Source organism: Zalophus californianus, chromosome 7 (genome assembly GCF_009762305.2).
Source record: "Zalophus californianus isolate mZalCal1 chromosome 7, mZalCal1.pri.v2, whole genome shotgun sequence".
NCBI lineage: Eukaryota > Metazoa > Chordata > Mammalia > Carnivora > Otariidae > Zalophus > Zalophus californianus.
Genome location: NC_045601.1, coordinates 51,173,923 through 51,200,919, shown reverse-complemented (window position 1 = coordinate 51,200,919; position 26,997 = coordinate 51,173,923). Strand labels below are relative to the sequence as shown.

The window sequence follows — 26,997 nt, the reverse complement described above, 5'->3', positions numbered from 1 at the left end:
TTGGTACTAGAGAAGGCAACATTCTGCTTAAGAGAGGATCAATAATTTATATTTATGGCTCTAGAAATGTATCATAGGAAAGTGGTTTCTAAGGGTAGTGACCTAAGATGTTCTAACATCAAAATAATTTCATCATGATACTAGACCTACAGAGTTCAAATAAAAATATCCTGTCTAATTCCACAATTTCCAAAGTGGGAAGTTCATTTTATTCTTTATTTAAAAAGAAAATACAGGGGCACCTGGGTGGCTCAGTCTGTTAAACGTCTGACAGTGGCTCGGGTCATGATCTCAGGTCCTGGGATTGAGCCCCATGTCAGGTTTTCTTCTCAACTGGGAGTCTGCTTCTCCCTCACACTCTCCCTCTGCGCTTCCCCCTCCCAAATAAATAAATAAAATCTTAAAAAAAAAATACAAAATTGGATTTTCCCATTACCATTAAATAAATATCATTAAATTAATAGTGTTTGATATAATTCGGTACTTTTTTACCCAATTTTTTAAAAAGTTAGTATGATTGTACATTTAAGGAATGTCTGATGCAGTAGAATCCTAGACTGGGCGTTGTTCTAACCTGGGTTTGCCAATTAAGAATAAAACTATTGACTCTAGGGCAGATAAAATACATCATCTTTGGCTTTTTTCCTTCCTGCACTTCTAACATAAAAAGGAGACTACCTCTCTAACTTTCCAGGATTTTTGTACAGACCAAAGTAAATAATGTTTGGAAACCATTATGGAAACTCAAAGCATTATAAACAAACAGATAATGATGTACTATTTTGTGTGAGACTTCATAGTGTGACTTTTCACAATAGAGAAATTTTATTTTCATTTGTAATGTCTTTTCTAGGGACTTTTTCAAGCATTTTACTTTTATTGTCTATTTCCTATGCTCTGCCCCCAGTGGGCAGATTAATCTGATTAATCTTTCCTTCGTTAGTGCTTTCTATATGCCAGGCATTATGGTAAGCATTAAGAATTTTAAGTCTCTACCTTTGAGGAACTCATAATCTAGTGGAGAAGAAACATGTATTTTTTAAAAATTACATCATGGTGCCATTATTGATATAAAAGTCACCAAAAATCATCTTTACAAATTAAAAAAAAAAAGTTACCAAAAATCCCCCAAATCATGGTTTAGACAAAAATATAGTTACTTTAATTATCAAGAGCAACATTGTCAAGTAGAACTTCCTGCAGTGATGGAAATGTAATAGCCAATAACCACATGTGACTTTTGAAGTCTTGAAGTTTGGTTAGTGTGACTGAGGACCTGAATATTTTATTTTACTTATTTAAATTTAAATACCCGCACATAGACTTAGGTGAGCTGGATTCTTCTTCTGACCTAGGGACTGACAAACAGTGCTAATCAGCCATTGCCCAGCTGCACTGAACCATGTGTGGTGAGCATGTTCCCAAATAGGTTACTCAGCCCCTAATGATTTAGAGTTGAAAATATATTGTACAATAATTCTAGTAACTCTGGCTTTATATACTCAGAATTTAAGTTTGTTTTTTCTTATAACATTGCAGTTTGGACCAGAAAATCCCTTTAGGACACAGCAAATGGCTGCCCCTAGAAATATGCTTTCTGGATATGCTGAACCAGCTCATATCAATGATTTTATGTTTGAACAACAAAGAAGAACTTTTGCCACATACGGTAAGGTGATTAAGATTTACAGTTTCCAGTTTGACACATTTTTGTGTGGATAATCAGTTTTGTCTTCTTGCTTTTTAAATTTATTAATCTAGATTCCTTTTAAAAAAGGTAGTGTATTTTTCTTAAACACGTCTATAAATATTTATACAAATGGGGAGATGAACTAATATTTTTAGCTATCATTCTAAATTTGCTGTGATTTCTGAATATTAGAAATATTTTGTGGTCTTAAAAACAGAATATTCTCTGTTGTACTTGATAATGAACACTTGTTATTGAATGTCCATCATGTGCAGATTGCTGTTGAAGTTAGTAAATGACCAGATCGGGTTAAGAGGTTACTTTTATTTTTAATTCCAGTATAATTAACATACAGCGTTATATTAGTTTCAGGTGTACAATGTAGTGATTCACCAATTCTATACATTACTCAGTGCTCATCATAATAAGTGTACTGTTAATCCCCTTCACCTATTTCACCCATTCCCCCAGCCACCTCCCTTCTGGTAACCATCAGTTTGTTCTATCTAGTTAAGAGTCTGTTTTTTGCTTTGCCTCTTTTTTTCTTTGTTCATTTCCTTTATTTCTTAAATTCCACATATGAGTGAAATCAAATGGTATTTGCCTTTCTCTGACCGACCTATTTCGCTTGACCTTATACTCCCTAGATCCATCCGTGTTGTTGCACGTGGCAAGATTTCATTCTCTCTCATGGCTGAGTAATACTCCTTTGTATATATATTACATCTTCTTTATCCATGTATCTGTCAATGGACACTTGGGCTGCTTCCATAATTTGGCTATTGTAAATAATGCTGCAATAAACAGGGTTACATATATCTTTTTGAATTAGTGTTTTCATATTCTTTGGGTAAATAGTAGTAGAATTACTGGATCCTGTGGTAATTCTATTTTTAATTTTTTGAGGAACCTCCATACTGTTTTCCATAATGGCTGTACCAGTTTGTATTCCCACCAAAGGTGGGATCCAAATCCTTGCCAATACCTGTTTCTTGTGTTTTTTATTTTAGCCATTCTGACAGGTGTGACGTGATACTCATTGTGGTTTTGATTTACATTTCCCTGATGATGAGTGATGTTAAGCATGTCTTCATGTGCTGTTGGCCATCTGGATGTCTTCTTTGGAGAAATGTCTATTCATGTCTTTTGCCCATTTTTCATCGGATTATTTGGTTTTTTGGCACATTCTTTTTATCTTGTTACTTACTGATGGACTTTATTCTGTTTCTCAGATCTTATATCTGAAATGTTTTCTGTTGTTCACTAAAGGATATCAGGAAGTAGAATGGCCACAGATTCATTGTGTTAAATAATTATATCCTATCAGTGGTAGGATTTAAGAAAGTTAACATGCACACAAGATTGGGAATCTCACTAAAAGAAAATGGTCTTTATAATGTCCTTGTTGATAGTTCGTGGTCACTGATACCAGATGCGCTAATATTTGGCGGTGCCTTTCCTTTCTCTTTCTGTAATCTCACCTGTGTCTTTTGCGTATTGTAGCTGTGATCTTTCTTTATAGTTACTTATGCTAATGTTTCTTTCCCAAAAAAGTAATTGAAAAAGAAAACTTAGAATTTTACAACAGATTTAATAATCACATCTTTAGACATCAGTAAGTTGTCTTTTTTTCCTTTAGTTTTCTTTGCAGTCAGAATTCTACCTCTTCCTTTTATTTCTTCCAGAATTTAAGTTCTGAAGAAATTTTTCTGCCCTCTCTGCCATTAACTCTCATTATAAGACAGGATTAAAAGTTAAAAAAAATAGTGTCATGTGAAATATGTATTCAGTGATGCTTTTTTATTAATAACAGTTATTTTCATTAAATAATAGAAGTAAATTTTATGCTTTTAGGAAAGAGAGAAGAAAAAGTTACCTATAATCCTGCTATCCTAAAATATCTACTCTTAGCATTATATCTTTATCTCTCCAAGTTACTCTATACGATAATCATTCTGTACTGAAAAATTTGCATCTCATTTATTCCAGTGTTCTATCATAAGCATTTTCCAGTGTTAATTTATAATCCGTTTGTCATTTTTAAGAACTATGTAGTGGCTGTACCATAATTTACGTAATTATTCTAATGTTGGAAAGTTACTTTTTTCTAATTTTTAGGGAGTAATAATGTAAACTGATTCTCCTATAAAGTAGTTTAGAGTTTTAGTACAGATAGTCTTAGTTATTTATCACAATATATCCTTGGAAACTGGTTGTAAAAAGATTGTCATATATTAGATCATATTTCACCGTGACAAGGTTATAATTGACAGTGTGCCAAAAGCTAAGACTGTATACCTCTGAAATCAACCAGAAGGGTTGGACACTTCCAGTCCAAAAAATGGTTATCAGTGCATTGTACCTGTTAATTCATATAAGGGATCCCACGTAAATATCAAGTATATATGCAGCACATAAAAATCAACTTTATTGCATCATGAGTTTGTTATAGTCTAGCCTATAATGAAACAATTTTAAAGACGTTTGCTTGTTTTCTTAGACTTTAGAAAGGACTTAAGCAATAATTTAGATAGCTATGACTACTTTAAAACAAAACAGAAAAGAAGAAGTTTAAATAAGTTTATCTGATACCTATTTTCCTTCTTAAATTATCCTATAGTAAGAGTAAGCATTTAAAACTACTCAGTTTTGGGGCTCCTAGGTGGCTCAGTTGGTTAAGTGTCTGCCTTCGGCTCAGGTCATGATCCCGGGGTCCTGGGATGGAGCCCCGCACTGGGCTTCCTGCTCAGCGGGAAGCCTGCTTCTCCCTCTCCTTCTGCCTGCCACTCCCCCTGCTTGTGCTCTCTGTCAAATAAATAAATAAATAACAACAACAAAAAAAACTACTCAGTTGGCTTTAGACCTGGTTTCAAAAATGGGCCTTTTTTTTTTTAATAACAGTGGTTTTTACCTCTCCCTTTAGGGGGTGGTGGACTAAGACACAGATTGAACTATTTAGTGAGTTACAGACATAAAAAATGAAAGCTAAAACTATCCAACAGATTGTGCCTTAGTGTTAGCACAGGTTAGACTAGTCACTACCTTGGTGGGTGGCCTCAGTGTGTTTGGGTTCAGATTCTACACAGTAATACAATTTCTTGGTGTTTCCAGGTAAGAGTTCTTGGTTTGCACCAATCCCAGGGTGGCCAGAGGGCACTGGACCAGTCTATTCATTTTTCAAAATGCTGTCGTAGACCTGATAGATATATGGAGAGACTTCGGGAGCTCTGTACTTCAGTGACAGCATATAATTTGGGCTTCCTGGCTGTCTGCATAGCTCAGCCAAAATCCAAATGCCATTAGTGAGCTTCAGGAATTGGTACAGCATGTCCTGCCTTTCCACATTCCTTTTGGCAATAGTATAAACATTGTTGTTTTGCAATTTGTTGGGAATAGTGCCAGCATTTAAATGACATTCCTTAACCTGAAACTGAAGCTCATTTTTATTGGGAATATCGTTCCATGTTGCAAGGAAGACCTGGCGCTCCATTTTGCCATCTTCTACGGAAAGCACGTTGAGTGGGATGAGGCAGCTGAAGGAGAAGACATCAATTATTACTTTTCACAGCTACCTGCAGTTTATTCAAAGGTTCCATCTTCATGACTGGGTCCAAGGTGTTGAGAGTTAGGGAGACATCAATGCTCTGGTTTGGCATCAGTGGTGTATGGATGGCCAGAGGAGTGCTTGGGATGACACCAAAGCTATTCTTGTTAAACTGGATTGCAAAGTCTGTCATGTGCTACAGAGCTTTGTTGGTGAAGTTCCTTTCCATATAGATGTGCCCTTGGCGGTGACTAAATGTTCCGGAAATCTCCAAGCCTTTAGCTTTTACTACAGGCAGCCAGACATCCATCAGGTGCTCTCCCCATGGAGAGTTCAAACAGGTCGTTCAGACCACTGTTGACCACAGCAGGAGTAGGTGAAGGAGCAGAGGTTGCAGACACTGATGAGGGGATGAAGGATTGTCCCACCAGACCATCTAGTCCTCCTCCCAAGAGATCCACTGCTCCCATCTGCATGGAGGACCTGTGGCACATTGATTGGGCGGCCGAGGTCAAGGTTTAAGGTTTAAAAGGTCTCCTGGAAGGTCACCTTGAGAGGGGCTAACCTGAGGCTGTTCCAGGTTGGTGGCAGTGGTGTTGCCAGCAGGGCTGTCACCTGCATTAGTGCTCCCATGGTGTATTGGCAAGTGTTTGGGATGGATTCCGTGACTTCCTCCCACAAAAGCATTGGGAGGCTAATGGTATACTGAGGCCAAAGAAGCAATGTGGCAGATTAGCTCATCTAGCAGAGTTGGCTCAAGAAGATCTGTCTCCTCAGACATCAGTGGCTTCTTAGACAAGACTGCTTCTCTGGCTGTGACAGGGTCCATTGAGAAAAGGCACCAATAAATATAGCCCCGGTCTTAAAGGTCAGGATTATCAGAGTCCTGTGTTGCCAAACTCGAGACTTGCTGTACCAGCTCCTGTGTATTTCATGGTTTCTTGAGAAACAGCTTCACTATGGCAGTAAGTAGAGTAAGCTGCACCTGGTGCTTTCATCATGAAAACCCTCCAGGAAGCTCTTCAGTAACTCATCTGCATTGTCTGTTCTCTCAGCATATTCTCCCCAATCCAAATCAGAGCTGCTCGAGCGTCTGGTTCATCCAGCAAGTCTTAAGTTCTCACATAGAGTGGCAGTGATACTTTCATACTTGTTGGAGTATTTGTGAAAGCTGTCCCTGATGGCAACAGTTACCTCTTGGACCACATAATTTCCTTTGGTCCGGATGAGATCAGGCAATATGCGTACATGGTGCCCTGCGGATCACTCCACTTTGATGGCACACCGTCCAATGGCCCACACAGCTTTGCGAACAAAGCCAACATCCACCTCTGTGGCATATTCCTTTAATTCTGCCAGAACAGGGGCAGTGTTGGCTTGGAATGCCAAATGAATCATGATGTCCAACTTCTCTAGTTTAGGATAGATGGGATCGTTGTACTTTACAAAGAAGACTTTGATTTCCTGCTTCAAGATTTTGGGCCCTTTTTTTGACAATTACATTGATATTTCTCAGGGTGACATATTGCACCTCTGGCTCCCCAGACAGCAGAGTGACAAGTGGAGAGGGACAAGTGAAGAACATATTCTTCAGCAGCATATTGTAGTAGTCAGAGTCCTTGGATAACAACTTTAGAAACTTCACTAAGACTTTTACTGCTGAAAGCACCGCTGATGAGTTGGCATGAGACAGCCAGTGAGTTACCCGCTCACAGGTGCTCTGAGCCTTCCAGTCATCTTTAGGGTTGTAACTAGACAGGCAGTCCAAGATGAAAATCCGACCCCATCCAGTGCACTCATGCAGGGCTGTCAGCAGCTTATTAATGCTCTTTGGGTTCAGATCAAGTAGGTTGCTATTTGGGCTAGATTCACTGATTTCAGATCATGCTACTACAGCTTTAGCCTGCACCATTGGGTTTGAATCTACTATGAGATCCCGCAGAGAATCTAAAAATCCCTGATCTTCCACCATTTGGGCATTGATATCATGGAGTTTTGCCACACAGACTGCTGCTGTTTTCCAAACATAGGGATCCTCATCCTTCAGGCACTTGCGGAAGGGTTCACAGAGATATTCTGTAACCTTGGGCACCTGGATGTACCACTATGGTCCTAACGACCAAGGCCCAAATTAGAGGATTGGCATCTTCACAGTCCTTCACAAAGCTGTTGACAGCCGTGATGGCCATGTCTGGCTGACTCGTGGCATAGTTCATCAAACAGAGATGCACAAGCTTCTTTAATTTCAGATTGTCAGTTTACATCTGGAAAGAGAGCTGACATCCTTCCCCACAGTCATGGCAGCAATCACTTTCTTCATAGTCTTCTCCCTCTTTTCTTTCTTTTCATTGTTGAGTTCCGCCTTAATTCAAAGATTTCTCCTTTTTTATTGATTGTGAAGTACTTGGAGTCAGTCGTGGTTTTGGATCTTTAATGTGCACCAGAGGCAAGGGGGAGTGGGGTGGAGGCAGCAGCCAGAGAACATGGCCCAAGTGGTGGTGTAATGGTTTCCTGCATGTAACTGAATATAAATATTTTTAAAGGTCTTGTTATATCTTGTCAATATCTTGCTTTCCAAAAGAATTCTCCCAACTTAACATGGCCACCACCACATGTGCAAATCCTCTTTCTCTTTACCCAAGATCTGTATGACTGTTTTTCCTTTATTTATGTGATAACAAAAATATATAATATTTAATCTCTTTAATTTGTTTCATTTGGACTGCTAGTAAAGTTGAAGGTTTTTCCATATATTTGTGACCATTCTTTGCAGACTGTTTTTATCTTATTTACACATTGGGATATTAGTATTAATGATCTCAAGGATCTAATAATAAAATTGGTATTATTAGAGACTCTTAACTCTAGGAAACTGAGAGTTGCTGTGATGAGGAGGTTGGGGGGGGTGGGGTAACTGGGTGATGGGCATTAAGGAGGGCACTTAATGTAATGAGCACTGGGTGTTAAATGCAACTGATGAATCACCTAAATTCTACCTCTGAAACTAATAATACACTATATGTTAATTAAATTGAATTTAAATTAAAAATTTTAAGAAATAGAGCCATTTCAAATAAGACTACAAAGGAAGAAAGTAGACATTAACTGTATTAAAAATATAAAAAGGAAAATAAACTTTAGAAAGATGAGAATATCTCAGAACTAAAATGCAGACATAGTCACTTGAAACATAGAATATTAGAAAACTAATTGGACTAAAATTCTGTAGTGTTAGAATTATATCCTGTTCTGTCACTGGCTGACTTCTGGTAGGGCATATAGCTAAATATTTAACTTCTCTTGTTTGTAAAGGGAAAATATTATTGTCCTTTAATTACCTGAGGTGGGAGGCAGTAGTAGTAGTAATGGTGATAATGGCAGTAAAGATTTATTTTACCATAGATGATGTGGAAAAGGAAGAGAACATAAATTCCTGTGCTCAGAAACAAGACTATGGCCAAATGAGCTGGGGATTGGTGCTTCCGTAGGTATCACAAGAAGTACCAGGCATCTCCCTTTCCTCTCTGCCTCCCATTCCATCCCTCCAAACATAAAATGCAGTGTCATTTGTATAGACATAAATCTCTCTCAAGATCGAATTACATTCTAGGTAAATTTTTATGATTGAGATGGGGATTTTTAACATCAGATATGTTGGTCTAAATTTTATATGAGCCTTATAAAATCTCATTTAAAAAATCCTTTACAGAATACTGTTCTGTACATCAAAGAGACAACAGATAAAATAACTCATGAGATTTGGACCTGTGATTTCAGAGAGTTTACTCCAAAGCGGCTTTTCTACCATCAAACTCTCTCCTCCGGCTAAGAACATATTTTAATACTGAAAAAACTATATGCAATTGAGTTAATAGCCAGGTGGTTAGTTCTATTCTAGCATATCATGAGAGTGAGTTGAACACCTATATCCTTAGCTTGTTTGAAAAGTGTGTTTGATGACAGATCTTTTTCTGTTCCCCAAAAGAAGTTCTCTTTCATCTTTAGCTGGAAAATTAAAGTGTCAACTTTATCCCCTAGGATGTACCCCTTAAAAAACTGGCTAGTACTTTTATATATTTTATGATCACTCACATAGGTCATAGACCGTAAACTGATTAATGACCTAGTCTCTTTGCTGATTACTAAACTAAAATTACTAAAACTAATTTTACCAAACATATATCATGTTAAAGCACCCCCACTTAAGAAAAATTGATTTGAGTTAATATAGATAGATTTTCTTTCCTTAAGTCCCCAGAGACTACATTTATATAGAAAGTAGCTACATACTTTCATCACTTTTTGAAGGAGTGTATTCACATGCCAGTTGATATTCTTACTTAACTTTTCTTACCAAGGAAACATACATAATGATTTATGAAGTAGAAGTGTAATATTTTAAAATTGAGGGGCACCTGGGTGGCTCAGATGGTTAAGCATTTGCCTTCGGCTCAGGTCGTGATCCCAGAGTCCTGGGCTCATGCCCCATATCCGGCTCCTGGCTCAGCGGGGAGCCTGCTTCTCCCTCTCCCTCTGCCTCTCTCCCTGCTCATGCTCTCTCTCTCTGTATCTCTGTGTCTCAAATGAATAAATAAAATCTTTTAAAAAATAAAATAAAATTGAGAGGGAAGACTGTCTTTACAGAGAATAGTGTTTTCAAAATAATAGCTAGATTTTATATAATTCTTCTTACTCTATTCTGTTTTAAATTATTTAATAGTTTATATAATTTGATAAGCTAAAGCCATGTATTATCTAGTACCAAAAACAAAAAGGAAATGGTTTCTAAACTTCTAAATGTGTGATGTACATATATTTGTAAGATCTTTGAAATTTGACTAAAGTTTGATATCTTGGCCAGAGAGACTGTTAATAATATAATGTCAACATGCTAAATTCATCCTATAAGATACTTCTTACTCAGCTGAAGTCCTTCATGGTCCACCCTGAGATTTGGCTTAATTGTTCTACATAGGAATATAGCTCAGGAAAGGAAGATCGGTCCTAAGTTAAAGAGACCATTTCAACATCTGGGAAGGAAAATGTGAGATGAGTATATCTGTATAGAAATAAAATGAATTATAAATGGCAAAAATGGAGTCAGTAATGGGTACTTTTTTCCTTCCAGGTTATGCATTAGACCCTTCATTAGATAATCATCAAGTGTCTACTAAATATATTGGTTCGGTAGAAGAAGCTGAAAAAAATCAAGGTAATTTATTCAAATTTATTTGAAATATTTTATGTCAAGTATATGTATATATACACACATACTTATAATTACTGTCTTGCAGATTGATCTGAGGCAGTAGGAAAAACTAGTATTTTAGTAGACTGATTTTATTTTTAAGTTGAAACAAGTAATATAGAGCAGTATAGTTTAGGACTATTATAGTTTAGAGCTTGTTTTTTGCACTTATGAGGCATGCAACCTTGTAGGGAGGATGTTGGGACCTATTATTCTGGGTTGTTATGAGTACTTGGCTGAGTGCCAACCATGTAGAACTCATTCAATAGATTATAATTAATGTGTAGCAAATGTTTACAATTTATCTTTCAACACTAATGTCAAGCTACATTTTTACAGAGCAGAACAAGTTTTATTATACATTGTCAATGGAGATTGTCTTAGGGTTGCTTTGAAGGCTGAGTTTGAATATGTTTTAGGATATGTTTGTGCTCATATTCATTTTGTACTTAGAAGATAAAGCGTTATACTCTAAATGCTAACTTGTCACAAAGCTCATCATTGGAATCTTACCCATAAAATATGCTCATTAGAAAAAGAATATGCTGCTTCTATGAGGATACTTCTGCTTAGCAGCTACAGGCCCTGTATCATCCAGCGACCTTCAGTGTATGAGCTACATTATTGTTAAAATAGAATTTTGACAAGCCGTTGTTGTAGTACACAACCTTATAAAGGACACTGATTTGAATTAATATAGGTAAGCTTTTTTTAAGTTAGACCTCTACAAGCCGTATCTTTTGTGTAGTTAGATTCTCCATTAACAGTTAAATTGTGATTATGACTCCCATAAACCTTTCTTTTTCCAATTTAGTGACGACATACAGCTTGCCACCTCCTACTGATCAGATCAGAATCTCAACCAGAAACATCCTCTTTCCTCTTTTCTTTTTAATCTAAGATTTATGATATTAGAGGTCAAATTTAGATTTAGATCACTTAGAAGAATACCACATTCTTGTGAAACCTTGCTTAGCATATATTGTTAAGTTACAAGTGAATCAAAGTTATTAATTACTTACTATGATTTAATTCAGTTTTTAAATGAAAAATTTTAATGTATTCTTGCTTTCAAAAGTAGCTTTATCTGGGCACCTAGGTGGCTCTCAGTTGAGCATCCCACTTTTGATTTAGGCTCAGGTCATGATCTCAGGGTCATGAGATCAAGACCTGTGTCAGGTTCCATGCTGAGTGTGGAGCGTGTTTGAGATTCTCTCTCTTCCTCTCCCTCTGTCCCTACCCACCACATGCACACTCTCTCTCTATTTATCAAAAAAAAAAAAAAAAAAGGCTTTATCATTATTTAGTAAGGTTAATTTGCTGGATTCCTTTCAAAAAGTGGTAAAATCCACTGATATATGTCCTTGATTCATTAAAAGGATTGTGTACCTTGTAGGATTACATAGCCTGGTCTTTTCTTTAAGTATATTAGGACTTGCAAAATATTGCAGTAGTTGAAAGCTTCTCTTCCCAGAAGATTGAGTTTCTTTTTGTATGGTATGAGTTGGTATACCTGGCAGATTCATGTAGATTTTATTTTGTGTTCTTTAATAAATCTTTGGTCACTTGAACAATCACTTTTCTTTAAACATATAAAGTAAAAATTATATATATGCTACTGTTTCTTTAGAAAATATCCATATTTGTGATCTCTGTTTGTTTTTTAATGTAGGTTTAACTGTGTTTGAAACTGGTCAGAAAAAGATAGAAAAGAGGAAAAAGTTCAAAGAAAATGACGCATCTAATATTGATGGTTTCTTGGGACCGTGGGCAAAATATGTGGATGAAAAAGATGTAGCCAAACCCTCAGAAGTAAGTTTTGATGTTTTTCATTGCCAATTCAGGTAGATGCTGTGTGTCTGTGAAGGATATCTAGAATAATAAACTTGAGATTTCCTTAGAGAACCAAATGATGACTCATCAATATTTCTCTGCCATGGTTGATTGAGAAAATAAAGTAAGATTTTTAAATTTTTCTTGGGAAAATAAAATAATAAAATAAATTTTTCTTGGGAATATTTTTAATTCATCCTCTTCTGATTTATTTTCTTCCATATTTTTAATTAAAATGCAATATTGGACAATTTTAATAAAATTTTTAAATTTCATAAAAATTGATAATGCTATTAAGCTATGGTGGCAGCTGCTCTTGATACCAGATACTCAGATAGTAACCACAGAATCAGCCTCTCTGTAATTTTAGAATTGATGGTGGGTTTTATTTGTAAATTAACTTGTTTAAAAATTTTACCAAATAATCTATATTTAAAAAAAAAATACTATGAAGTTCTATAAAGTAAAACCATAGCACCCTACCTGTCCTTCTCCATCTCCTAATCCTAATGTCTCTGTGAGCCAGTGACTGACTGTCCTAGGTCTTAGGGGTATAGCAGTGAACAAGATCAAGAAAATCCTGTTCTCATGAAGCTTATATTCTAGCTGTATCTTTGATCCATGTATGTCAATCATACACATGTGCTGCTTTTTATTTACATTAGACATGGTTGACTTCTTTTTATTATAATAGAGATTTACTACTATCCCACCTTCCTTCCTCTGCTCCTCCCATAAAAGTTGTGTCAAAAATCTGTAGTCATTGCTTATATCCTCATGACTTAGGAAAATCTGTTTACTAGAGAACAACATTGTGTATGCAAATTGAGTTTCCAAATACTAGATTTTTTAACCACTTTGTCTTTTTGTTTACATAATTAGCATAATACAATAAATTTGTTTCTAGGTGTTCCAAAAAGATGGGTTTTGTATGAAATGAGTTTAAAAGTATTAACTAGTACCCATTATGTGTTAATGTCATTTTGTAATCTGTCAAAGAGTTGAAACTGTTATCCCAGGAGACATACTTACGGCTCTTGCTTCACCCAAAATTGGACCTCATTATAAAGTATTTACAACCAGCTTTGGGTACAGTGGAGTTCCAAAACATCCATTTTAAAGTTCACTCCTTAATTTCCTTAGGAAGAACAAAAAGAATTGGATGAAATCACAGCGAAGAGGCAGAAAAAAGGCAAACAGGAAGAAGAGAAGCCTGGGGAGGAGAAGACAATCTTACATGGTAATATATTTTTTATGCCTCTTCATTTTTATGATAAATTTTCAGATATTCACTCTGTTCTCTGTTCATGTAGTGTCAATTGTCTTTACTAATCAGCTGGTGTACTTCACTATATTAAGAATAATTGTATTTCACTATTTGCATCTCAAAAAAATTACAGCAGACTCTTCCATATTCTAATAAAGGAGAAAAAATAGCATGATTAATGATTGCCACAGATGATTCTTTGAAGTACTAGTGGATTTTTAAAAATAGTAGATAAAGAAGAAATCTGAATTGTCCATAATCTGTTGTTTCCTAACAGACTCTTTCCCTAGTCATTTATCCTTTTGTTTTTAACCCAAGTCAGATATTCTCCAGATATCCACATAATTCATAACTATTAGTAAATTATATATATACTTTAAAAGAAAAACTTTGTTTTTCGTGTGAATAGACTGGAGATTAAGATTCTCATACTAATTTTGACATGTGGAAGGAAATGCATATTCAGGAAATGTCTTCCAAAATAAATTATAAATAATAATAATGTAATACTAATATAATATTAATAATTAGTTATATTTGGAAAATTATGTAGTTATTATCAAACCATAAAGAATAATTTAGTACCGATGTATTGATTATTCTAATGTTAGATCACATATCAAATATTTAGGTTTGATGAGGCCGTATTTGGTTTCTCAAACTCCAGCTTTCTTTCCAAGGACACTATTTAATGCTGTGGTGCTTGCTGCTTGCAGCTATAATAAAAATAACAGCCGACATCTATTGAGGACTTACTTTGTGCCAGGCAAGTTACTAAATGCTTTATATACACTATGTCATTTAAGTCCCACAAGGGACTTCACTGCAAACTTTGTGTTGAAAGTGTCAAAGAGAATGGAAAAGGAACCTGGACGGGCGTAAAAGAGGAAGGCAGGGAAAAAGGATAGTTGATATTTTTGCTTTAACTTCTTTTCTATCCGGTTTTGCTTCTGGGTTTTTGCCGGTGACTCAGAAGGCCCAAGTATTTTCTTTTCTTCCCTCGCTGTAATTATGTTACGGTGAAGTCTTTTTTATATATCATTAAAATGTGTAACTAAGTAAAAGTATAGATTTTATTTAAAGGTCTGGTATTCTCTGGGTAGTTAGAAATTCCAAAATACTACCTCTAATTGTAAATAATAGCAGTGATTTCAAGCAGCTAGATTTTAGCTGACTCTTGGTCTTAACTTCATCAGAGTGTTATTACCTCAACCTTAATAAGGAACAATATCCGTATGAGTAAATCGTTATCATTAAGGATATAGATCTTATGACTGTAGCTTGTTTATTTGTTCACTGCTTTCCTTTGTCTTCTTGTTTTAGTTAAAGAAATGTATGACTACCAAGGTAGATCCTATCTTCACATACCTCAGGATGTTGGTGTTAATCTTCGGTCCACTGTGCCACCTGAGAAGTGTTACCTTCCCAAAAAACAAATTCATGTGTGGTCTGGACATACAAAGGTAAGCAGATTAGTCGAGGGATTGACCATGACATAACATTCATAATTTGGTGTTCTGGTAACCCAAGCCTTTCCCCACAAATTCCTGCCACAATCTACTTTTTCTGGGCTAACATGTCAGTGAGTAATGGATTGGTAGTAGCACCAAAACCTCAGTAATTTTGCCTTAGCTCTTGGGATTATCATGCTTAAGATTAGATGGTTTCTGGTTTATAAACTATGGTCATATTGAAACTAATGCAGAGGGGCGCCTGGGTGGCTCAGTCGTTAAGCGTCTGCCTTCGGCTCAGGTCATGATCCCGAGTTCCTAGGATCAAGCCCCGCATCGGGCTCCCTGCTCCGCGGGAAGCCTGCTTCTCCCTCTCTCACTCCCCCTGCTTGTGTTCCTGCTCTCACTGTGTCTCTCTCTGTCAAATAAATAAAATCTAAAAAAAAAAAAAACACTAATGCAGAGACAAGATACTTGAAACTTTTGATGTTGATACTCCTTGTCATCTGCACTATTCCAGCTGATAATTCCCAGCTCTTAGCAAAGAGCAAAAGAACTGAAAAAAGAAGGAAGAGGAGAGAGAGCATTAGCAACTTGACTAAGAATTCCCTTGGGTGAGAAAGTCAATATTAAAGGTTAAAAAACATATCTTCCAAAAGCTTAGTGTCAATAAAGGCTGTTCTTGGAATACTAACGAAGGTTATTCTGGGGCATGATTTTTGGAATGAAGAAAAACAATAAATTAGATTGCTTAAAAATATACTGTCCTTTCCTTATGTTTCATTTTAGCTGATAGTAGAATGTTTCTGATTGATAACTGTAATACCTTTTTATAGGGCGTCAGTGCCGTCAGATTATTTCCTCTCTCTGGCCATTTATTGCTGTCTTGTTCCATGGACTGTAAAATTAAGGTGAGTTTTCAGTAACAGAGTAGGAATGCTGCCAAGCTAGTGCTTTGGTCAAGTCTGTTTGGTTAATTATAAATAAATTTGGGTTTGTTAGCCAATTAGAGGCTAATTATTAGGGCCCATGAATGCAGCCACTTATGAACTCCTTCCAAACATGTTGATTCAAATATGGTTCTATGGTCCAATTGGCTAGGCTCTTTTGTAAGCTAGATAACTGAGTAGAACGTAATCAGTCACTTTGGTTTTAGTTACATAAATATTTAATCACTAATAATGCATTTTTTTTTAGAGGTTTTGGATATGTAACTAAGTTCATTTGTTCCTCAGAACCATATGAGGTAGAGAGGACATAGGATAGAAATCCCATTTTAGAAAGTAAACAATGCAATTCACCCTTTTTCTTTATAAATGCAAGTAGATACCAAGTAGCAGAAATGCTCCCAGCCTCTTCTCTCAGTTTTTATATTATAGTCTTAGGAAGCTCCGCCTTAAGCTAAATTTCAGCTACAGAGTATGTGGGAAAAAAACTCAGTTGCAGCTGCATGTCAGCTTGAACATGGGAAAAGCCTTTTTAAAAAATCTTAAATCTGAAAGAATAGTTATCTTTTTTTGTGTCGTCTGTGTCTAGATTGTTATGATGGTCAAGAAATACCAACTCTGTAATACTCTTGAAGCTTGGAAAGTTCAATCGTTAAAATTTTACTCTTTGTAAACAATTCATGGGTATTAACAATATATGAAGGTAGCTTTTCTTGATGAGAGCAATCATTTAGGCATTTGTCTCTACTCAGTAGCTTAAAATCACAGGCCAACAGTTTGGAGTAAAAACCTTTATTTCCTTTAGCTTTGATTTCATACAAGCTATGTTCGTTGAGATTAAGGTCTTTTGACCAATTAAAAAAGCATAGAGTTCAATTTTGTTCACATACATAAACATTTATTAGGTACCTATTATGTGCAAGGGGCTGAGCCTAAAAATTTATCAAGGCCTTGTCCCTGCCCTCAGGGTAATCATTTCATTATGATGTAAATGATGGTTATAGAGTCAGGTGGAAAGTGTTCTGGTTTCTAAGAGGAAGCATCCTTCAGCAGGAAGGTAACTAAGTAAAGTGTGAGGGAGGGGTGTGTAGGTAGTGGAGTATGTCTGAAATGAGTGAATAGAATGGATAGGCATGGCGTGTGCTGAACACTACGAGTTTTTGGTTGCTGGAGTCTCAAATCTGAGAGATACAGAATGGCGACAGTCATCGGCAAAGGATCAGGTGCTAGAGGTCCTTGCTTGGTATGCTTTGGGAACTGAAACTTAATCCTATTGGCACTGGGTGTCCAGGAAGTGCTATCTCTTTTAGAAAACTAGTAACATTATTGAGGATTAGATTTGAGGCAGGCAAGAGTAAAGGTAGTTTTAAGGACACCTGGTTTGGCTGTCGGTTAAGCGTCTGCCTTCAGCTCAGGGGTCATGATCTCAGGGTTCTGGGATCGAGTCCCTCATCGGGCTCCCTGCTCAGCGGGGAGCCTGCTTCTCCCTCTGTCTGCTGCTCCCCCTGCTTGTGCTCGCGATCTCTTTCTCTCTCTGACAAATAAATAAATAAAATCTGAAAGAAAGGAAGAAAGAAGGTAGTTTTGAAGCTATTGTATTAATTAGGTGTGATGAGAATTATTAGCCTATTACATTTTAGTCTAGATCATCATTTTCATATAGCTTCTATAATATTTTGTTACTTCAGAAAGTTAAAAAAAGTTCTTCTGTACCAAAATGTTATAAACATGGCAGTTTCAATAACCTTTAGTTCTTCTGAAAGCAGCTCATAATATTATATAAGTAAAAACTTTTCATCATAGAAAATATATCAAAAATAGAAAAGAATAAGAAGAAAGTGAAAATAACTTGTTTTAGCTCCATCTAAGTTCTCTTGATATTTTGGTGTATCTTTCAGTATCAGATTTCATATTTGTGTGTGTGTGTGTGTAGTCCAAATGGTACAACACAGACTAGCAGCGCCAAGCATCATGTTCATTGATGTATAATTCCTTTGGTTAAATCCCCAGTACCCGCAGATATGCACACACATAGCTGGCATATGATTGTTGTTCTTGATTGAAACTTGTCATTTTATCAAAGTCTTGTATTCAATTTAATATTTCTATGTGTTTTTTTCCCAGCTATGGGAGGTTTACGGAGACAGACGCTGTCTGCGAACATTTATTGGTAATACTTCTTTTCTCTGTCTATAAATCTGTTTGGAAAGACTTTTTAAACTACATCATTGACAGTAATATTATTACACTGATTATGAAGGAAAGTCTTCAAAGGCTCGAACTGAGTCTTGAAGAGGGAGTGAGTCCTCCCACATAGACAGAAAAGGGAACTGGGAAAGAGAGAACAGCAAAAGCAAAATTGGTTTGAGAAAGCATGCTGCTTTGGGGCAGCCAGGTATATTTCAGAATTGCCAGGGAGGGGATATGGTGAGAGATGACAAGAGGAAAAAGCAGTATAACCAGGGGCAGAGCATGAAGGACCTTATGTGCCATCAGTGAGGAGTGTAGAATCTATCCAGAGGGCCTTGGAAAGCCAGCCATTAAACAGCTCTTGCAGGAAATTAACTCAATCAGATCTGAAGTTTACAGGGATCATAGTGGCAGTATGGAAGATGCTCTGGTAGGGGGCAGGCCTGCAGGCAGGGAAATGAATGACAGGGTTGTTTCATCGGTCTAGATTAGAGATGATGAGAGCCTGGACTAAAGCAGCAGATAGAGAGGAAAGGAACAATCAAGAGTTAAAATCAGCGGGACTGAGTCACTGGATGCGAGTGATAAGACTGAAGCAGAAATCTAGGGTGACTCCCAGCCAGCTGGCTGAACGGTGATACCATTTGCCAAGAGAGGGAACATAAGAGGATGATGAGGTGTCACTTGTTAAATTTGAGCTGCCTTTGGGATATCAAGACAAAAATGTCCAGTAAGCAATTAGCCAGGTGTTGAGCTTTGAAAAGAGGTTCCGAATAGGCAGCTAAAGCATATGAAAGAATAAAATTGAGCGAACTCCTTGAAAGAGGAAACAAGGCCAAAAAGAGAACAGCTTTGTGGCAAACTAGCCTTTTTGGTAGAATATATTTACTGTCTTTGTGAGATTTCGTGTGAAGTCTGGTTACATTTCCAAATTTAACTGTACATTATTGAAACACTATTTGTGTGAACCTTAGTGGCTCTGTTTTTAGATTCAAGTGGGAGTCCGTTCTGCAGCGCTTTGTTAGGATTTTAGGGCCTTGTTAAACAAATAAATAGCCCAAGGTACCATAGCATCCTACAGGAAGACTCTCCACAGCAGACGGGAACAAGATGCCTCTTGTACCCGTAGTGGACTTGGTCTCCATCTGTCTCCCCTGCACCGGCAGGCAGTTTTTCAGTGGGAAACAAAATTACCAGTTTTGGAAGATGGGACTCTTGCTGTAGAAAAGAATGCCTAATTACTGTGGCACATAGCCTGATTCGAGTTCACTGGTGATGGCCGTCCAGCGCTGCCGTGTGTGGTTGATGATTTGTGCAATGCATGTTCTGTCAGTCTTGGTCTTGATGGGGTGGTAGAAAAAAGGAAGGTTTCTGCTTTCATTTAGCCACATTTTATTTGTCCCTACAACTTTCAAAAGAGTGGATTGGTCTGGCAGACTGATTTCTAAGCAAAGCACCTTAAAGTTAATTTATTGTCAAAATGCTATTTTAAAACAAAATAGAAGTTAATGTTAGTTTCCAAAAGGTTAAGTCTCAGATTCTGAAGTCACTTCTCTGAAACTTGGTAATGTGATCACAGAAGTCTGTAGGTATTGAAGAAGAGCTATGATTTCATGAGCTTTAGGGTAAAGTCACTTTGTTTCACTTAGTGAGTAATCTGGAGAATGAACCTCCCAAATGTCGCTAGGCCCTCCTCTTTCATTGGCAATAATTGGTCTGTTATGTTTCCTTAAATTCTTGGCTGCTTAGTCATCAATTATGTATATTGCATATTAAGAGATTTCTATGACAAACTCAAAAAAAATGTTAGCTCTTTTATCTTGGTTCTTACCTAAATGTTTTGCATCAGAAACACCTAGGGAGCTATCTGAAGGGGGAATAAAAAAAAAATGCCTACGTTCCCAAGCCCACACCTAACATATTCTGCGTCAGTAAGTCAGGGGATAGGATTCCAGAGATTCTGACTCACAGGGTGGCTTGAAAATGCTGTTTCTCTTATGGTGTTTGTGTTTTAAGAGAAGATACTTCACCTCACCTCCATTTCTATTGTCCCTGCCTTAGGCCACAGCAAAGCCGTTAGGGACATCTGCTTTAATACTGCAGGAACGCAGTTCCTCAGCGCAGCTTATGACAGGTACCTTAAGCTCTGGGACACTGAGACAGGTAAGAGCTCACTTATACTAATGCCAATACATATTTATCTTATAAATTAGCATTTATAAACAGTGCAACATTGAGTAGTCTTCTGTGGCAAAATGGTGCCTTCTGTAACTGCTGATTCTCATATCCTCCACTGTCAGCTAATATAAAATGTTTGTAGAGTTCAAACTCAGCTACATAAGTAGCTCTTTTACTCTGAAACTTTGTTTCCATTAAATACAATTTATAAAGCAAACATCCTGATAAACAAGCAAATTTGAAATCTTCCATAGACTACTTAATTGATCTTTTTGTTCCCCTCTACCACCAACCTCGCTGCATTGCACGTAATAGAAGCACAATAAATGTCTGATGAACAAAATTAAATTTAATTGCCCACATTGATTAAAAAGTAAGTCTGTTTACAGACCCATGGGTCAGGTGGTTTTATATATTCACAGACATTAATTGTATTAGTACATTGTGGCTAGTATAATTTTGTATAATTAGAGAACCATCGTTCATCTCACTAAGTTTTAAGGGTAAAGATAATAGCTAATATTTATTGAACACTTACTGTTTACCAGGCATTGTGCTGTGCACTTGTATCCAGCATCACATCCAATTCTTAAAATATCCCTATAATTACTGTTATTATTATAGATGAAGAAATTGAGGCTTAACGGGGGAGCTTTTCCAGACCCACACAGCTAATAAGAGGCTGAACTGATTTAAACCAAGGTCTCTCAAATGCCAGAGCCCCTACTCTTACCCCACAGTGGTTCTCAACTCTGGCTACACATCATAATCACTTTATTCTGCAATTGATACAGATTTACTTTTGAAAAAAATATTTTTAATCATAAAGAATCTGTGAAAAGGAACAATATAGTTTATAGTAAAGAACAAGCAGGCTGCCCTTCCCCAAAATGTATTAAGCAAATGATCTCAAGATGTTAATCCCTGGGCTGTCTTTGAAGTGATCAAATTTCTTTTCCCTACTTTAACTTGAGTCTTTGGTTTTAGGACAGTGTATATCAAGATTTACAAACCGAAAAGTGCCCTATTGTGTCAAATTTAATCCCGATGAAGATAAGCAAAATCTCTTTGTAGCTGGTATGTCTGATAAAAAGATTGTGCAGGTAAGTCTTTTTTACAGTATTCTTAGTAAGATCCCTATAGTTTATGTTGTATTAGGGGATGGAATAAGGAATATTAACTTGTTTAATGCTTGCTGCTTTTAGGGACTGCTAAGGGTCTATTTTTAGTAGAAAACAGTCGTTATGTTAGAGATCTTTTTTCTTCACTTTCCATAGTTCTGATCTTCATTTTCATATCTGCTCCACTTCTGTCTTTACCTTTTCTCTTGTTTGATATACAGTGGGACATTCGAAGTGGAGAAATTGTGCAGGAGTATGACCGGCATTTGGGAGCTGTCAACACCATTGTTTTTGTGGATGAGAATAGGAGATTTGTGAGCACATCTGATGATAAGAGCCTAAGAGTTTGGGAATGGTGAGTTTCTGTCAGTAGAAGATCTGATTTATATAATTATAACAAGCAATTTAAAACTTTGTAGCCAAAGCAAAGCCTGATAATATGCAACCATTTGAATATTTTCACAACTATGATCTCTGGCTTGCCAACAAAGCTGCTTTAAACATTTAAGTACCCAGAATATGGAAATAAAAATTTAGACATGCTACATCTCGTAGTCTATGGGCAGTCTATCTAAAGGTTATATATTTTAAGGCATTTTTCTTGCATTGGTGAAAAAGTTATATTGTGTTGCCTTACATTTGTTTATTAGGTACTTTATTTGTCTTTGCAAAATGACTGATGAGATGCAGGGCCCACAAATGTATAGACTCTATTATTTACTGTTGGGATTGAACATTAGATCCTGGCCTCAGAGTCAACCGAAAGAAAGAAAAAATATTTTAAAATCTTTTAAGTTTTTAAATGTCTACATTATGATTATTCAGTACTGAAATTGGCCCCATGCCATCACCCATTGTGTCCTGCCATTCATAATGCATAATGGTAGAAAACAAATGTTTTATTTATAGAGTATGTTGGTAATTTTGCTTTCCTTGAGAGAGGAAAAAAAGCTTTTCTAAAGTCAAGAAATACTAAAGCTAGTTTCACTAAGTGTCATAGATCATGTTTTATCATTTATTTACAAAGAAATGCATAATAGTCTTTTTGTTCAAAGGAATGTTAGGATGGAGCCCAGCTCATTTTAATAGTCAGTTATGAAGCACAGCTCAGCCGTGGTTACAGCCTTGCAGGGCCTAGAAAGTGTGACTTCCCACCCTGGAAGTTGTTCTGCTGTAAGAAGTGGGAAGCTTTGCACTACAGCCAGTAGTTTGCTCCTGAAACTGAGTCCCTTTGAGTAGCTGAGCAGGTCCCTAACCATCGTCAGGGAAATTTGGGTAACTGAAGGTTCCATGTAATTTAACTGCAGTTTCTCCCACCCCTTCAAATTGCCCTCATTGATGGAGAGCCGACTGTATACTTTATGTATAGTTTTAATATCATCCTTAAAGTCCGTGCTTTGAGACTGTCTTATAACTGAGATCTTTCTTACTTCAGAAATGATATTACATGCAGAGAATCTGATACAGACATCAAGTTTTATATGAGTCACCTTAGACTACTTATACCAGACTCTGAAGATAGACATATACATGTACTTGTTTTGTTTATATACTTTAGCAGTTTGATTATACTTAAACTTTCAGATGTTTCTATCTTCGGATGATATTTCAGCTCCATTTTAAAATGTGGAGTGGTATAAACGAAATTGGTAAATATTTAAATGAAGCACCAATTACAGGGCTCTAAGAAGACTTGTGTGTGCTTTCTAAATTAGAGCATTGGTCAGCAAAATATTTTGATTAAATTAAGGGGTAATGTCAGCCTGTTTGTTGTTTTCCCTCCTCGGAGCTTAAGAAATACTCCTAAGAGTCATAGTAATGTGTCATTATAAATGATGACATCCTTTAGACTTCATTTACTATTGGAACCTTCTTCACTGATCCTCTCGTGAGGGTCTGTGCCTCTTCTCCATGTTCCCACACAACGCTTTGCTTCTCACAGTTTTGGGTTTTTTTTTAAGATTTTATTTATTCATTTGAGACACAGAGATAGAGAGTGCATGAGCAGGGAGAGAGGCAGAGGGAGAGGGAGAGGCAGGCTCCCTGCCGAGCCAGGAGCCCAGTGTGGGGCTCGATCCCAGGACCCCGGGATCACGACCTGAGCCAAAGGCAGACGCTTAACCATCTGAGCCACCCAGGCACCCCTGCTTCTCACAGTTTAGTGCTTGCACATTTGTTCCTGTGTCACAGTGTGCTCACAGTGTGTCCCCAGCACCAGCACAGTGCCTGGCACGTCGTATGTTCTAAATATCTAAAGAAGTCAATTACTGTCATAATTATTAATGATGCTACATCTGTTGAGCCCTGTCTGTGTGCCAAGCATGCTAAGCATTTTATGTGAACTCTCTGATTTAATGTGCCAAAGTAGTCTTATGAGATAGATGTATTTGCTATCCCTGTTTTATAGATGAGGAAACTAATGTAGCTTAAGTAATTTACCCAAGATTCCATGAGACATGAAAAGCCAAAATTCAAACTTGTATTAAGCTGATTATAAAGCTTGAGATTTTTTCCAGCTTTATTGAGGTATAACTGACAAATAAGTATATTTGAAGTGTATAACATAATGATTTGATATATGTATACATTGTGAAAGGATTCTCACTGAGTTAGCCCATCTGCCACTTTAGATATTTACCTTTTTATTTGTTTGGTAAGAACATTTAGGTTCTACTGTCTTAGCAAATTGCAGTTACACAATATGCTATTTTAAGTATAGTCACCATGTCATACATGAGATCCTCAGACCTTATTCATCTTACAGATAAGAGTTTGTACCCTTTTACCAGTCTCACGTAGTTCCCCACCCCAACCTGAGCCACTGGCAGCCACCAATCTACTCTGTTTCTATGAGTTTGAGGTTTTTTTTTTGAGTGCACATATAAGTGATACTATGCAGTATCTGTCTTTCTCTGTCTGGCTTATTTCACTTAGCATAATGCTGTCTAGGTTCATCATGTTGTTGCACATGGCAGCATTCCCTTTTTTTAAGGCTGAATAATATTCTATTATATATGTAAATACCACATTTTCTTTATCCATTCTTTCACACTGAGACTGTTTCCATACCTTGGCTATTGTGAATAATGCTACATTAAACATGGGAGTACAACTATCTCTTCAGCATAGTGATGTCATTTCCTTTGGATATATACCCAGAAATAGGATTGATGGATCATATGGTAGTGCTGTTTTAAATTTCTTGAGGAATCTCCGTACTGTTTTCCATAGTAGCTACATGTACCAGTTTACATTCCCACCATCAGTGTATGAGAGATCCCTTTCCTGCACATCCTTACCAGCATTTATCTCTTACCTTTTTGGTAATAGTCATCCAGTGTGTGAGGTGCTGTCTCACTGTGGTTTTGATTTGCATTTCCCTGATGCTCAGTGATGCTGAGCGCCTTCCTGTACCTGTCGGCCCTTTGTCTGTCTTCTGTGGGAAAATGTCTGTTCGGGTCTCTGCCCATTTTTTAACTGGGTAACTTGGCTTTTTGATAATAGTTGTATGAGTTCCTTATATATTTTGGATATTGACCTTGTCAGATATGTGGTTTGCAAATATTTTCTGCCATTCCTTAGGTTGCCTTTGCATTTTGTTGATGGTTTCCTTTACTGTACAGAAGCTTTTTACTTTGAGGTACTCCCACTTATTTATTCCAACTTCCAGGAGCTTATCTCCTGTGTTTTCTTCCAGGAGTTTCAGGTCTTACGTTCAAGTCTTCAGTCCATTTTGAGTTGATTTCTGTGTATGGTTGATTTCTGTGTATGGGTCCAATTTCATTCTTTTGCATGTGAATATCAAGTTTTCCCAACACCATTTAGTGAAGAGACTATCCATCCTTTCTCCACTGTATATTCTTGGTTCCTTTGTTGAAAATTAATTGATTATATATGCATGGGTTTATATCTGGGTTCTCTGTTCTGTTCCATTTGATCTGTGTATCTGTTTTTATACCAATACCATACTGTTTTGAGTACTATAACTTTTATTTAATTATAGTTAAAATCAGGAAGCTTGATGCCTCCAGCTTTGTTCTTTTTCAGGATTGCTTTGGAGTCTTTTGGGGTTCCATACAAATTTAAGAATTGTTCTGATTCTGTCAAATATGCCATTGGAATTTTGGTAGATATGAATTGGATCTGTAGATTGCTTTGGGCATTTTGAACATTTTACAATATTCTGTGTACAGATCTTTCACCTTGGTTATATTTATTCCTAAATAATTTCTTGTTTTTTGATGCTATTATAAGTGGGATTGTTTTCTTAATTTCTCTTTCCAGTAGTTGTTAGTATCTAGAAATGCAACTGATTTTTTAATATTGAGTTTGTATCCTGCAACTTCACTGAATCATTTATTAGTTCTAACAGTTTTTTTTGTGAAGTCATTAGGGTTTTCTATATGAAATATTATGTCATTTGCAAACAGAGACAGTTTTACTTCTTTTTTATTTGGATACCTTTTCTTCTGGCCTGATTGCTCTGGCTAGGACTCTCAATACTATAATATTGAATAAAAGTGGTTAGAGCAGACACACTTCCTGATCTTAGAGTAAAAGCTTTCAGCCATGTACAATTAAGTATGATGTTGGCTGTGGACTTGTCACACATGACTGTGTCCCCCATATACCCAGTTTATTGAGGCTTTTTATCATGAAAAAATATTGAATAGTGTCCTTTCTTTTGCATTTATTGAGATTATCATATGATTTTTATCCTTCCTTTTTGTATTTCATTGATTGATTTGCATATGTTGAACCATCCTTGCATCCCAGGAATAAATCCCACTTGATCATGGTATATGATTCCTCTAACGTACTGTTGAATTCAGTTTGCTAAAATTTTACTGAGTATTTTTGCATCTATATTCATCAGGGATGTTGGCCAATAATTTTCTTGTAGTTTCTTTGTCTCGCTTTGGTATCAGGGTAATATTGGCCTTATAAAATGAGTTTGGAAGTGTTCCCTCCTCTTCTATTTTTTTGGAAGAGTTTGAGAAGGATTAATATTAATTCTTCTTTAAACGTTTGGTGTAACTCACCAGGGAAGCCATCTGGTCCTGGACTTTTTTTGTTAAGAGGTTTTTGATTACTGTTTCAGTCTTCTTAGTCATTATTGGTCTGTTCAGATTTTCTATTTCTTCATGAGTCTGTCTTGGTAAGTTGCATGTTTCTAGGAATTTATTCATTTCTTCTAGGTTTTCTAATTTGTTGGTATATAATTGTTCATAGTAGTTTCTTGTGATCATTAGTGCTTCTATATCATCAGTTGTTATGTCTCTTTCATTTCTGTTTTTATTTGAGTTTTTTTTTCTTAGTTTAGCTAAATGTCAATTTTCTTTTTCAAAAAAACCAGCTCTTTCATTGATCTTTTCTATTATCTCTTTAGTCTCTATTTCTTGTGTTTCCTCTTTGATCTTTGTATTTTCTTCCTTCTGCTAACTTGGGTCTTAGATTGTTCTTCTTTTCCTAGTTCTTCAAAGTGTAAAGTTAGGTTGTTATATTTGAGATTCTTTTTCCTTAATGTA

General features: G+C 36.5%; 1 protein-coding gene and 1 pseudogene across 2 annotated transcripts in view; one reads left to right on the top strand and one right to left on the bottom strand.

Moving 5' to 3' along the window:
• CDC40 (cell division cycle 40) overlaps positions 1-26,997 on the top strand; it is a 54,148-nt gene that overhangs the window by 18,815 nt on the left and 8,336 nt on the right. For both annotated transcript variants that reach the window (XM_027601166.2, XM_027601165.2), the window contains 10 exons: positions 1,540-1,669; positions 10,363-10,446; positions 12,155-12,294; positions 13,459-13,555; positions 14,906-15,045; positions 15,870-15,944; positions 18,105-18,150; positions 20,232-20,333; positions 21,336-21,451; positions 21,691-21,824. In XM_027601166.2, coding sequence (XP_027456967.1) covers positions 1,540-1,669; positions 10,363-10,446; positions 12,155-12,294; positions 13,459-13,555; positions 14,906-15,045; positions 15,870-15,944; positions 18,105-18,150; positions 20,232-20,333; positions 21,336-21,451; positions 21,691-21,824 — 1,064 coding nt within the window. The remainder of the gene's footprint in view (positions 1-1,539; positions 1,670-10,362; positions 10,447-12,154; positions 12,295-13,458; positions 13,556-14,905; positions 15,046-15,869; positions 15,945-18,104; positions 18,151-20,231; positions 20,334-21,335; positions 21,452-21,690; positions 21,825-26,997) is intronic.
• Positions 4,857-9,335, bottom strand: LOC113926764 (annotated as a pseudogene).